The following is a 15,453-nucleotide window of genomic DNA, read 5'->3' on the forward strand; positions in this document are numbered from 1 at the left end:
CGTGTGCGTGTACGTGTGCGTGTACGTGTGCGTGTACGTGCGCGTGTACTTGTGCGTGTGCGTGTGCGTGTACGTGTGCGTGTGCGTGTACGTGTTCGTGTTCGTGTGCGTGTACGTGTTCGTGTACATGTACGTGTATGTGTATCGAACAGTCAATTATGCGGCTATTGCCTCTCTACATGACCTTTGTCGATTTTGAGAAGGCATACATTTGATAGTATGGATATAGATGTCGCTTAGAAGTTAATGAATCATTATGGGATCCCTTCTATAATTCATCAACTTCATCCAACAGCTACATGAAAACTCCAGCTGCCAGATTATCCATAAGAAGCTAGTTAGCTCTTTTTCAGTGAAAACCGAAGTACGGCAAGGCTGTGTGCTAACGCCAATGATCTTTTTGATAGTCATTGACTGGATTATGAGGACAAAAAACGCAGACCAAAAAGAAGGAATTCCGTGGAACCTCACTGGAGGATCTAGATTTTGCGAATGACTTCAGCTTTCTCTCAAATTGACAACAGCTAAACAATATCTCTAAAGAAGCACTTAAAACAGGTTGAATGAAAAACACACAGAGGTTATGATAATTAACAACAAACAGGAGCTCCCACTTAAGGCACAAGAAACGACTGTTTCGAAGGTGGATCGCCTCACACATCTAGGACGTGTAGTAAGCAAGGATGGGGGGAGCGAATGAAGACATATAAAACCACATCAACAAGACCAGGTACACATTCAACACCCTCCGCACAATCTGGACGTCGACAGCACAGTCTACACTTGACAAAATATGACTGTTTAATAGCAATGCGAAATATGTTCTACTATATGATTTAGAGATGTGGAGGGTAGCACATACTAAGCGTCGCATGTCGAACATCAAGTGGCCTGGAAAAACTGGTCAAAGCCTCATTGACACCATCACTAGATTGAAACCCCCAAAGAAAGAAGAATTTAGGTAGACCGAAACAAACTTAAAAAGAAAACAGTTGACAGTGAAGCAGAAGCAGCCGGAATGTCGTGGATCCAGCTTAGAGAAATTGCCCAAAATCGAGTACGATGGAATGGTGTAGTTGTGTCCCTTAGCTCTTCAAGGGGCAGGCACATGAATGATAATAATGATGATAAAAGATGATCGTCATGATGATGATCATGATCGTGATAATGAACAGAAACAGTTCTTAACCTATCAGTTTGAAAACACTGATACAAAGTAATGTAACAATTACCTTAATAATTTTTCTAATTAAGTGTAACCTTTTTTATTATTTCAAATTTAGATACGCTGGACGAGAATTCAGAACTGTATACGTTGTCACCGTGTGAAAAAACTGGTAATGTAGTGTGTAATTATAAACTTCTTGTTTCTGATTTATGCCATAATCTGGGCAATACTTTTTTAAGCAGATAATAGCCTTTTCCACGAACATAATGCTTATTAAATAATTAAAACATATAACGCAACATGTAGCTACAACTATCTTTCCTGAAATTAACACGGATTCTAATGAGAACACAAACCCTTAAAACAAACAAAAAGCACATAATTGCTTTCATTGATTCTTGTATCGCTATCCGATCTGTAAATTAGCGTACGGTCGGAGTGGGTGGGCGGAAGACGATACTCTTAACAAAATTTGAAAAGCTAAAACAAATTAGTATATTGTACCGAATAGATCATTTTTCGAGTGCTTGTTTCATAACAAGTCCTACTACTGCAATTTTCATATAGTTAAGGCCACTAGACATTAAACTAGGTAAAAATGGTACAACACGACGACTTTGTTACTTTGTTCAACCTAACTGATAATTTAAAACTGTAATATACTATCATGGAAAATATTCTAAAGACACGAACAAAAAAAGACCAAATGTCAACCCATGTCGTATTCCAATGTGTACAAATACATGTTTCTAATAAATTGCTGTTGTTTGTCACTTGAATGACATAGATAAAGTTTAGGGGAGTTCACTCCCGGTTTATTTAAAAGGATAACACATTTTAAATATGGAATTTAATTGGCTATGATTAGAGTTTTAGGGAACAAAATCCTACAATGTAATTATTAAATCTTTTCCGGACTGTTGCACACACACATACTCTTATACAGTGGCGTAGCGAGGTCAGGTGTTACCCGGTGCGGCACTTATTGGTGTCACCCCCCCCCCCAGAGGCATAGAGACCCTTCTCATGGACAAACTTTCAAATTTTCGATTTGCACCCCCCCCCCCCTCAAACTTTAGATTTGCACCCCCCCCCCCCTCAAACTTTCGATTTGCACCCCCCTCGAGTTTTTCTCTATATATTTTGCTACTTTAGCCTTGGTGTCACCCCCCCCCCCCTAAATGGTTTCACCCGGTGCGGTCCGCACCCCCCGCCCCCCCCCCTCGCTACGCACCTGCTCTTATATATATATATATATATATATATATATATATATATATATATATATATATATATATATATATATATATATATATATACATATATATATATATATATATATATATATATATATATATATATATATATATATATATATATATATATATATATATATATATATATATATATATATATATATATACAAGCGTACCCGTCCCCGCGCGTTGCCGCGGGAATAAAAGGAAGTCTGACGAAATATATACGTTTCATCAATGCGAATGATGCAATTTGTTAGCGTTACTAATGGTGTATTATTAGATGCTCGATCTCAATTTCTGATTGGATCGTCTAAAAATAGATGCTATTTGCATCATTCGCAAAGTGACGAAACAGTAAAGAAGGATATACTCGCGTTACAAAGTTACTTTTAGAAGAGTGACTTTTATTAACACGTTTTTCTTAACTCAGCTTCGCGTTTGTGGATGTGTTTGTTGTTAAAATTGACATCGAAAATTAGCCCACTTCTGATTGCTCTATAGATCTGAAATTTGGCATGCAGGCTACTTTCGCCTAACAATTTCAGATGCAATCATAAAAACTAGCAATTAGAGACCGTAATTAGCTTAATTTAATTACGCCCTAAGGACCATAAAATTGAGGACATGATTTCTAAAGATACCGACAAGACTGAAGGCCTATTGACACAGTTACTTTGGCCCCAATCGATGTGAGCGCGCTGGCCGTGATCGTATAGTGGTTAGTACTTCGCGTTGTGGCCGCGACAACCCAGGTTCGAATCCTGGTCGCTCAAGATTTTTAGTCCGTGTATTTATAAACACTTAGTCAAGTCATACTTAATCAAGTCATTGGATAAAGTAGAAAATAAACTATATAAAAAACTTTTTTTTAAAAACCACGTTTTTCATGTGTAGCAACGGACTAAAAAGGAGAAAATAAAATACTTAAAAAAAACTTTTAAAAAAACCACGTTTTTCTTGTGGACTAAAAAGTAGAAAATAACTATTTACATACATTTGATGACAAAAAACGTGGGTCGGGCAGATGGGTCGGGAAATTTGATGGTGAACGTACCCACGTTTTTTGTCATCAAATGTATGTAAATAGTTATTTTCTACTTTTTAGTCCACAAGAAAAACGTGGTTTTTTAAAAAGTTTTTTTTAAGTATTTTTTTTAGATTTGATTAGCCCTCCGAAACTTTACTTTTTACTGAAATATTTAATTATTTTGAGAACTGTAGGCTTTGGAATTGTTTGGATTTTGTTATAGACAAAAGGAAAAAAGAAACTAGTTAATAATCTAACCTTGGTTAATTATTTATCTCATTAATCAAAACATGTTTATAACAGGGCCCTCAGCGGCCAATGTGAGCCTTTCTGGACCGAAACTGAAATTTTTGTTCGCAGCCAAATCGTACCCTATCAGGGCGCCGGCGAATACGCCTAATTCAACATGCTCCATATTATACCCATCTTGTCTTAAGTGTATAGTCCTTTTTTTAACGAACGTATGCTACAAAGTGCTCGCAGGGTAGCCCAGGGCGCTTCGGTTCGAGCAGTCTTCGGGGCACCGGCGGTTCCGCCTGATAAAGTTTTAACGCTGACTTTAGTAGTACCCCTTACTAGCTATGCAGGACGCACGATTAACGGATGCCAAATGCTAACATAGTCGCTCTGGAACTCTGAGTGCCAAATCAAGTATTGACGAAAATCAAATTTTAATTATTTTGTTAACAGAAATCTTCTCGGGAGTATTCTCATCAACTCCCCAAAGTTTCATGGCACACGGAGTCGAACCACAACGACTTTTTTTTTATATACCGTATATGGAGAAAAATCGCACCCTCCCGGGGCAACACCTCTGCGAAAAATTTTAAAAATTTTATTTTAATGCAGAACCTTTCCCTAGAGTGTTCTAATCAACTCCTCAAAGTTTGATGGCGATTGGATGAACTGTGTCAAACCGAAATCGACTTTTATTTTTATATACCGTATATAGAAAAAAAATACGCACTGCCGGGGTGCCACCGCTGGGAATTTGATTTTTTTTTCTCATAAACCTCCCCGGGTGTATTCTCAACAACTTCCCAAAGTTTCATGGTGATCGGATGAAATGTGTAGTAATGCACAAAAGACAGACAAACAGACAGACAAACACACTTACATTATTGCCGCTGGAATAGAAAAAAGTCTGACGAAATATATAATAATGGTTTCATCAATGCGTTACCAATCATATGTTCTTAGACACGTGACCTTGTTTTCTAAAAGTGAGCTATTTAAATGTAAATGCTTCTAAAGAACCAGTTTGATCATTACATATACGACCAACTTCCGAAAGACACCTGCCCGAATGCCGTGTACCTGATGTCCGTTTTTCAATTGGAAGCTTGCCCAAATGCTACAAAGGCCCAAATGGACACCTGTCTGAATGCGACAATTACCCGGAAGCCAATAGCCAAAGACCGTTTTCCAGTAAAAAAAAATTATTAATTACCAAGCAAACTTTCTTGATAAATTTCTATTTGCAATATGAAAAGCGTAAAAACATTTTTTTCTGATCTATAGCAAAATTAAATTAAATTCAGATTTTATTTAAACGGATCTAAAATATTTTGATATTACAAGATCACTTTGACACATTTTCTGGAGCAATGGATGTAACTCGTAGGATTAGCTAACGTTGGTGTGTACAGAATCACCACCGAATTTTGGAAAGACGAGTATCGAGTGCAAAATGCACAAATAGCAACAATTTAAAACGATCTATTATTAAATACACAATCTGTCAATTTAAAAATGGATACACTTTACAATGCTTACGTGTTAGAAATTGTTTCATATACTGAAACTTTCGTAATAAAACGACAGTAATCTCCCCTAAACTTTCTCGTACAATCGAAAGAAAAAAAAAAGAATAACGCAACCAAATGAACATAAGCAACGTTTATATGATAGAGTGGACAATTATAAAAGAAATATTGATTAATTTTTAAAAAGTTAATTAAACATCTAGTTGAGCCAATTTTTGTCGCGCGTGTCTGGACTTACATGAAAATTTTGGAAGACATCGGTCCAGTAGAAGTAATTTTTTTTTCAGAAATTGAAAATAACGCAAAGTAATATTCCAATTAGCCGGGAATCACTCAAAATTTGAGTGAAAGAATAGAATCATATACCTAGGTTTAAAATTCCGTCCACAATAACTGAAACGGTACTCAAGATTGCGGTATTGTATAAACCAGAAACATACTAAATAACCCATTTGGTTATCAAAGGTCGCTAAAAAATTTAAATAAATTGAAAGAATACTGCACATAAAATTTAATACTTATATATGACATTTCTCTCTACCTAAATTGGCTAAAGGACATTCCCCCTCCCCCCCCCCCAGACATCCCCCTCCCCCTCGTATTTACCCCAATTGCAAAAAACTTTGTCAAGGTCAGTTTGACTGATACTTTATTGCAAATGCCCGATCTAATAGGTGTGAAAAACAAACAAAAAAACAACCCTCACTTTACTTTTATAGATAAATCTATATATTAAGTATGTGCACCTGCATACACCTAACTGTAATTGTACTCAATTTATTATGTTCACACACGGACACACACACAGACATACAGATAAGATGGCGAAACGGAGATTTTCTGACTAAGAGGGGTGCAAGTTATGGAGAACTGTCAAAATCTCCCTTGAAATTGTTTGCAAAGTTAAAAAACTTCTTCCATATTCCACACGCGAGAGTCTTACTAAACACATTTTAGGATACAAGGCATTTCTATGATGTTATTTTCATGGAATTTCTGACCAGATAATCTAACCTGGTCAAATATAGCACAAAATTTATTCTGTTTATTTTATTTACGATGTCTATACTTGTTAATGGTGTAACAAAATATACAAAAATATTGTTTGATTGTTTAATACAGTGGTATAATAAAACGATTTATTCATTAGATGACGACTGTGTAGACTATTCACTTGAATCATGCACGTCAGACATTGATTTCAATGAAGAATTTCAAGCCAGTAGAAGCGATAATGCATTTCCAGGTAAATAAACACAAAGAAGGTAATTAGAACAAACTATCTAATGACAAAGTATCAGAAAGATAACCTAATCTTTGTACGATAATTTTGTTTTTTAATATTTAGTCTCTGTGTTATTTTATCTCGAGATACTTTGTATTTAAAATGTATCTTCAATGTTTTGCATGAATCTATAAGTATATTATTTGTTTATCTTGTCTCACGAAGGTTGTACTATCCAAATCTTCAGGAATGTTTTAAATAATCCATGTATTGACAATAATGAGACACCGTGAGCCACAAAATATTTCACATCGTCAAGCATTTTCTGGTCGTGTGTGCATCCTATGTCTCCCAAATCGCTCGAGTTGGTTGGCAGAGCAGATTACTTAGAATTAAGAACAAGTCCCAATTACTTCATTATTACCGTTAGTTTTTCACTAAAAAATACTTTGCACTGTTTGTATTGCTGAACCTCTATATCATAATAATTCAGCATAGTAATGTTTTATTGCTTATGAAGCGTAAAATCACCGTGGTGACTAAGTAAATATGTATTGCTTCTGCAGTACATAACATTATTGAGATAGCAGTCCTGGCACAGAGAACTTCTCCTTTTACTGCTCATTGGTTTGCTTTTGTTATAACAGTTAAAAATCACTTAATTCCTTCATAGGTTTCAACCCAATGCAAATTGTAGGTCTATCCCTACATAGAAGGAAACCTTAAATTGAATTAATCTACACCTATCACTGTCCACGTCTCGTCTAGAATATCGATCTTCCGCAACCTAAAATATGTCTCGATATTTTATTTTAATCGAATCCTACAAAATAAATATTAATTTAATTACACATGCCTCTCTTATGGACTACTTGATTTCTTCTGACTAGTCACATGACAGACTATTAGTTAGTTTAGGTTGCCTATTGGCCTTTGTAATTGTTAAGTTGCGACATCGCACTCACTACTCCAAAGATTTTAGTATCATATTTTAAACGAACCAGCGTACTGGAATCTTCCAGATGAGAAAACATAGAGGCTTCATAGTTTCCAGGGTAGCACACCTCGAGCTGCCGGGTGTAGCGGCTTTGTTACCCTACTTGGTCGAGGGCCCGCCTCTACCGCCTATTGCATCGCTGCCGTCACACGGGGCGTTGGTGCCGACCAGCCCCTCGCATCTACTGGAATTTAATCGTCATTAATTCATTACCTGTTGTGTATATATGTTCTGCTTACACAGAAAAATCTATCTAAAACTAACAACATACATTTTTATTTTATTAGCCAAATGGTTCTTCCACACATAAAAAGAAGAAGTATTTTTCTGTTTTCTGTAACAGGAAACGCACAGTACCCTTTTCCGCCTTTCTTTTCACGTTTTCTCAACTTTGCATTTTTACTCAAAGTTCAACATTCAAATCGCTCAGGCTTTGGAACCCTTTGTCATACAAGACTGAAACAATCCACATGCATTTAGCCTTATACCATCTACAAAACTACCTTTGTACATTAAGTTTACTATAATACTTTAGAAAATATTGATATTCATTTGGCACTATCCCCTAATTTTTTTACATAAATTTACAAAAAAATTTGTATTAAAAATTCAGTACAAGCTATCGCAATGAACAAACGTAGAAATGTATAGTTTGGTTTATGAAATCTAAATCTTTCATCCGCTTTTAAAATTTTCTTATGGGAACAAAGTTATAGAGGTTTCAATAGGTGTTAGTTTTCACACCTTTTCGCTGTTTCCATGGCAACCAGTACTGCTATTGACGGCTATATATTATTTTTATCTATAGTTTATCTAAAAACATATGTACTTATTAAACACCCAGAAATGTGTTAAATTAAAAAAAAATTCTATCCGTGCTGCCTATCCTTAAGTGGGGTAATTGCTGTTTTTTTTTTAATTGAAGCTCAATGGGGAATGGGAGTTTTGAATCGCATGGAATTTTCGGAATAACACAACACTCCCACTATTGCACTTCAATAGTACAATTGCTCTTATGGCATTGGTGTAAAGATGTGTAATTATAAAGCGATTTCCATTGCTGAAGTTTTAAATTTCGCAGCAGCATTATGACAACTCCTTGCTTTAACATCAATGTGTGTGGTAGCATGCTTGATGGAGTCAGTTTGTGCAGGAACTCAGGTAGATAGTCCAGATTGGCTTTTTATTTCCAGGGTTGTCTTATTTGTAGGAGCTAAAATTCCATGTTTAGTTATTTCTTCGATGTTTGTAAATATGCCGGCTTCTGGAAAAAATTGTGTAAAATTGTGTAAATTAAATTTTATATTAATTACCATGTGGTCTGGAATTTCAACAGTCTCTTTGGGTAGTCCTGGCTTGTCGCTTAGCATCGCCGTACTTTGATAGCATAGTTATTGCATCTATGATTATGTGTACAGCCTGGCGCAGCTCTTCAGCGGCTGGCGATGCTGCTCTCATCAATGCAATGAAAGAAGGAAATGGAAACCGCTTTGTACGGTCCTTTTATTTTTAAGCATTGTCGTTGCAATGCCATTTGTTGCAAAGGGAAGAAATATGTGTCATTTTCCTCGAAAGAAGGACAACAACGTGGCATACAAAAATGTTTTCTCTAAACTACCTGAACCGTCCAGAAATTGTTCCTCTTCGTTATTAAACAGCTTGTAATCTAGCGGGCTACCTGTTGGCGTTGGCAGGCCAACTGTCGCACATGATAGTCCATGCTGTTTGAGTACATGTATTATCAGAGGCGTAGCTAGGGGAGGACGGCCGCCCCGGGCGCCAACCCTAGAAGGGGGGGGGGGCACCAAAAGGGGTAGAAAAAAATTAAAAGCTCATTCTAAGGTGCAGTTTTGAGTTATAAACAATCAAAGTCAAGAAATTTAACGGCTACAAGACTTTGGATACTGATTTAACGTTCTACCTTTATTGTGTAACTGTAAAACATGTACCCTTAAAAAAACAGTGACCAGCAAAAATCCCTTTCCAGCTTTTCCTAGAAGGGGGGGGGGGGGAGGTGGGGGCTTTTTTGCTAATTAAAACAGCATGGATTGGTGAGTAGAAAACCTTTATCACTTAGAAAAGAAACTAATTATACTAAAGCGTATTTTACGATTGTGTAAAATTACAAAAAGTGTTAAAACCCACTCTATCAACTTTTTCCAAGATGGTGGGGAGGGGGAGGGGGCAAGGTGCTTTTTCACCAACAAAAAAAAGTATCTGTACTGGATTGGCGAATAGATAACTTTTAACCTTTAGAAAAGAAAGCAATTGTATTAACGCGTAATGCACAATTTTGCTACCCAGTTTTGTTACGAAGTTCTTTGCATTATTCTTAGGATTCTCTCAACTTCAACGTGAGATATCAGATACTTTTACTTGATTTCATTAACATCTTGCTTGGATCACTGTATAATAGAGAAATAAATATCACGGATTCTTGTATCGCTTTCCGATCGTTTAAGAATCGGCATTTTAATCGGATTTACGTTTGATCTACACGTAGTTACTGCACATTGAAACTAAATATAGTCGTAGTTATACACCTAAACCTTGCACCTATGCTCAAACTTGATAAAAGTCGCATTTAGAGTTTCTTTCAGTGGGTTAGGGGGTTGGGGCGCAGAGCTCCCCCCCCCCCTTACATTCAAAGCACGTCTACCGTCTCCTATTAGAAAATATAATTTCTATAGAAAATATAATTTTACCAGTGTCCGCCCCTACCCCCGAAAGATTCAAGTACCTCCTTCGGGTAGAAAAAAAGTCTGAACACAACACTGGTTCCATTTGTAGTTCATAGGCCTACAGACTAAAGGTAGACACTACTTTTACAATCAAGACCCGTGTCCTACTTTTAGCCGATAAACCTCACTCATGCTGACAGTGTTTCTTTCAGACACTTTTCCGGGGGTGGGGGCAATTGAATTTTTGCAGGGGCGTATACAATTCTCCGGGGCGGGGGAGGCCGACACTGGTAAAAGTATATATTTCTATATAAAATTATTTTTCTTGGGGGGGGGGGGTTAGACATTATACCGAAAGAAATTCTGCACGCAAACCACTTTTAAGATTAGACAAATGAATTAGGCGGTAAGGTCAGTGATTTTATTATCGAGTATCGATGACGTCTTTATTATTGTGTATTTTTTTTGGCATTGGCTCCGGGTCGGGGGAGGACAAACATTGGTAAAAGTATATATCTTCTATATAAACTATATTACGCCTTTTTGTGGGGGGGGGGGGGGGGGGTATTAGACGTTATACCCTGGAAGGAGGGGTGGGGGGGAGGTTAAGGGGCTTCATCCCTACCAGAAGAGGAACTCTTCATGCAAAACACTTAAAACATTAGACACGTAATTTAGGTCGTAAAAACACTTTAAAGATTAGATACGTTAATTAGGCCGTAATGTCAGTGTTTTCATTATAGAGTATAGATGACGTCGTTTCTTTTGAGGGGAGGGGGCATAAACGTTCTTAAGGTGAAGGGGGGGAGAGGACTTTGCCCCTACCCGAAGAGATGCATGAAAGAAACTCCACGCAAAACACTTTTAATTCAATGTTTACTCGAGAATCAATGACGTCATATTATTGTGAGCACACTCCGGTTTTAGACTATTTTTACAAGATTTTATTTAACTTGCTTCCTCTGTCGTCAGTCGTCAGTCGTCAGTCTGTCTAGATCGAAACGCTGGAGTGAAAATTCGGACACTTCTACTTGACCGATACGATTCACAGTTGGCACGTGGGTCAAGACATGAAGACAATGCAATCTGAAACTAAATTTGACTTAATTGGATGCCTAATTAATTTTTTATGAATTAATTAAAATTTTGACAGAATTAGTAGGCATGTCTATCCAACCACACCACACGCGTCATCACGTTCAATGGCTGCTTTATCACTTTCAATGGCTGCGCCATCACGTTCAATAGACGCGCAATGGTTTTTAGTCATGTAACTATTGTAAATAAAACATGTAATGTACTGGGAAAAAAATTCATAAAAAACGTTTTAATAACAAGCTTTTATGTAATAATGCACTAAACAGTAGAAAATAAATTATAGACTACTATTTAAATAACTAGAAAGAAAAGCGTGGGTCTCTTCCTAAACATTAGTAAAGGTATCCAATAGATATTAAAGTGACCCACGCTTTTCTTTATAGAAAAACGTGGGTACGTTCACCATCAAATTTCCCGACCCATCTGCCCGACCCACGTTTTTTGTCAGTCATCACAAGAACCTGCACAGCTCGAGGAAGCACAAAAGAAAAATTTATTTTCTACTTTTTAGTCCACAAGAAAAACGTGATTTTTAAAAAAAAAAAATTTAAGTATTTTATTTTCTCCTTTTTAGTCCGTTGCTATACATGAAAAACGTTGTTTTTAAAAAGTTTTTTATATAGTTTATTTTCTACTTTATCTAATGACTTGATTAAGTATGACTTGACTAAGTGTTTATAAATACACGGACTAAAAATCTTGAGCGACCGATACGCTTTAAACAGAGAAAGGGCGTAATTTAATTAAGCCTACATGCCGTGACCAGGATTCGAACCTGGGTTGTCGCGGCCACAACGCAAAGTACTAACCACTATACGATCACGGCCAGCGCGCTCACATCGATTGGGGCCGAAGTAACTGTGTCAATAGGCCTCCAGTCTTTTCGCTATGTTTAGAAATCATGTCCTCGATTTTATGGTCCTTGGGGCGTAATTTAATTAAGCTAATTTAGGTCTCTAATCGCTAGTTTTTATGATTGCATCTGAAATTGATAGGCGAAAATAGCCTGCATTCCAAATTTCAGATCTCTAGAGCAAGCAGAAGTGGGCTAATTTTCGATGTCAATTTTAACAACAAACATCCAAACAAACAAACTGAGTTAAGAAAAACGTGTTTAAAAAAACTCGACTTGATCGCTATAGTATAATAAAGATGAAGTGTTTTTTATCTAAATTAATGTTTGAAAAACTATTATATAGGGTTTTGTAAAACAAGTTTCATTTTCCAAAAGTATAATTTTAATTAACGTCATATGGAAACAAGAACATTAAAGAAAATATATAATCATTCACAAAACTCTTAAAAAGTGTATAAATTACTTCACTTTGTTCTTTTAGTGCCAATTACTTCTCTTGAAAGTAAAAAAAAAATTATTACTTCCCTTTAATAAAGCAAACATTATATCGGTGGAAAAATATTTTTTACGAGCTGACCCGCGACGTAGCTTACGCCGCTATCTAGTTGTTTATTTTCTACTTATCAACAATTCATAATTTGTGAATTCAACACTACCCCCACCCCCCGGTCTCCCCCCACCCCACCCAGCCCAATGAAAGCAGCCGTTTACAGACGACAATGAAAATATCAAGCAGAACTTATTATCTCCCCTTAGTTTCAAATCGTTTAAAAACTAAATTATCTGCCCCTAATAGACATCACTTATTTGAACCTGCTCTACTATTGTAAACATTCGGGGTGAACCATAGCTCACCTGAGTGTGGCAGTGATATGCCTAGAAAGTGGGACAGAAATGGGTAAGCTGTTGTCTCGTATGGTCCCCAAGAAGAGAATTATATATATATATATACGAGCCGACCCGCGGCGTATCATACGCCGCTATTTAGTTGTTTTATTTTCTACTTTTCAGTAATTCATGATTTGTGAATTCGACAGTACCAACGCTGCCACTGAAAATATTTGAGGGGGGGGGGGGGTGCAAATCGAAAGTTTGAGGGGGAGGGGGTGCAAATCGAAAGTTTGAGGGAGGGGGTGTGTAAATCGAAAATTTGAAAGTTTGTCCCTGGGAAGGGTTGTTACGCCCCTGAGGGGGGGGGGTGACACCATTTACTGCCGCACCGTGTAACACCCGACCTCGCTACGCCACTGCCGGTAGGGTATGATTTTGTGCCCTGTGCTATCATGTGAGCGATAGACTATGAATAAGAAAGGCTACTATAGTCTTTAACTAAATCAAATCCGGGCGTCCTCTGGCGTCCTCCCGTGAGCACTATTGCGCTTACGTTCGGTTGAGTGAGTTCTAACGTCTCCCAGAAGAGAATTATATATATAGATATTCGAGAAAGTTTAGGGGAGATCACTCCCGGTTTATTTTATAAGTGTAACAACACTCACTTAATGGGGATGCTTATTACCACTAAGGTGTTGTGTTTAAAAGAGCTGACCCTGAGATAAAGCATACGACTCTGGTGTTGTCAACTACTGGCTTTATTGACATTAACATCAAGCCATAAACGGCGATGTAGGATTGTAGAACAGTAGAACACAGCACGAAACCAATAAATTACAACTTATTATTTATCCCCCTGGCTGGTTACAATATGTGTTACATAAGTAAAAAATGTAATTTTCGTGCATTTTTACTTTCTCATATATACGAAGTATAGAGAAAGTCTTGTTTATTTTATTGTTGTTTTATAAAGAGAATAGGCATATTGGGTTGGGTTATTTTTATTCTATAGACACTATCCCAATCTTTTATATATAGGGCCTACATTTTCACCCCTTTGTTTTTAAATTATAATGAAGGCCGAGTTCTCTTTCTCCTACAATCAAACACACGCTGTCGCCGGCTAAATTCTTTTGAAAAAGAAAATCTAAGTCCATTGTGCGAGAGATTACTAGATATATAAACTACCTTTGGTGCTTCTTTATGGCGTTGGTTAGGGACCGGAAGTCCATTGTACAATTTTCAATGTAAATTGTACGTTTGTTGTATGAGTAGTAACTGTTACTACTTTTCTGTACTATCCTGTCTCCTACAAATAATAAAAAAGAACATAGTAACAGTAATTTTGAATATAGGTACGTTTACTTTTTTTTCTTTGTCTTTTAAAAGAAATGTGACATTAAGATTGTATTATATTTGAGTTCTCTCCCTTGAGTACGTTTTGTAACAGGCTTTTGGAAAAGTCGTTGAAACCATTCCAAATTCAACACTATGGGATACACGTACATCGGCTCTTTGTTGTCCCTTTTTAGGATCCTTTCTGAGCCCTCCCCCTCCCGCCGTTCCCCCCTCTTTTCCTCACGAGTAGCGAATAGATAAATGAATCGTTTGCGGACATATTAACTGTTCATTCTCCACTAGTGTAAATTTTGTTTGACGTTGATCAGCAGAAATTAATTAAATTGTTTGATGAATCTAATTAACAAAACAAGGAATTTAAGACTGCTTTATATTGTTTGTGTTTTTGAGTACACTCGTGCAGTAATGTAACCTGTGGCACCCAGGAGCCCCACGAGTCCCTGACATCTTGGCCATTGCTGAATGGTGTTTCTTTCATCATTACTCGTCTCGGTGGTAGTCTGGACAAACTAGCGCTGCAGCAACTAAGATCCACGAAATACAGTTCCGACAATGTTTACATTTAGTTAAAACTGTTTAGGAAACAATGCGACACGTCTAAAAGAAACATTCGATTGATAACGCTTTGGTGAAAACCTCATAAAAAATTCATAAAAAACGTTTTAATAATAAGCTTTTATGTAATAATGAACTAAAAAGTAGAAAATAAATTATAGACTACCATTGTAAAAGCGGCGTCAGTTTGAAGTGTAGGACTCAGTTTCGTGAGTTAGTGATTCTCAATTGGATAACTTTGTGTGCCAGCTCACAGAGAAATCAAAATAACATGTATCCATAGTGTTTTACATATTATAATAAAAAAAACGAATTTCAATTTTTAAAAATGACACAATGTAAAATGAATGGAGCATTCTTGTCACAAACATAAACAAACAACACAAATACAAAAGCAAACATTAACACAGATGGGGGTTGCATAATTAAAGGTGTGTTTGTTTCTACATTCGAATATGCGTTTATTTTTATATTTGTTTTTTTTTAAATAGAATTTAGATTATACGTTTATTATAATCAATATATTTTTCTCAATAAACTACGTATTTTTATACATATAGCCTCGGAAAAATTTTGACGGACAGAGAGAGAGGAGGAGGGAGAGAGAGAAAGGCGCACAGAAAGACTTTTA

General features: G+C 36.7%; 1 protein-coding gene across 10 annotated transcripts in view; it reads left to right on the forward strand.

The window, feature by feature from the left end:
• LOC131949828 (uncharacterized) overlaps positions 1–15,453 on the forward strand; it is a 60,455-nt gene that overhangs the window by 41,698 nt on the left and 3,304 nt on the right. For all 10 annotated transcript variants that reach the window (XM_059311825.1, XM_059311826.1, XM_059311831.1 and 7 more), the window contains 2 exons: positions 1,284–1,337; positions 6,371–6,466. Coding sequence is in view for 4 of the 10 variants with exons in the window: in XM_059311831.1 (XP_059167814.1) it covers positions 1,284–1,337; positions 6,371–6,466 (150 nt within the window). In the remaining 6 variants the exon portion in view is untranslated. The remainder of the gene's footprint in view (positions 1–1,283; positions 1,338–6,370; positions 6,467–15,453) is intronic.

The sequence above is a fragment of the Physella acuta genome, unplaced genomic scaffold (genome assembly GCF_028476545.2).
Source record: "Physella acuta isolate Inbredline_101_S28 unplaced genomic scaffold, ASM2847654v3 ptg000716l, whole genome shotgun sequence".
NCBI classification, from domain to species: Eukaryota; Metazoa; Mollusca; class Gastropoda; family Physidae; genus Physella; species Physella acuta.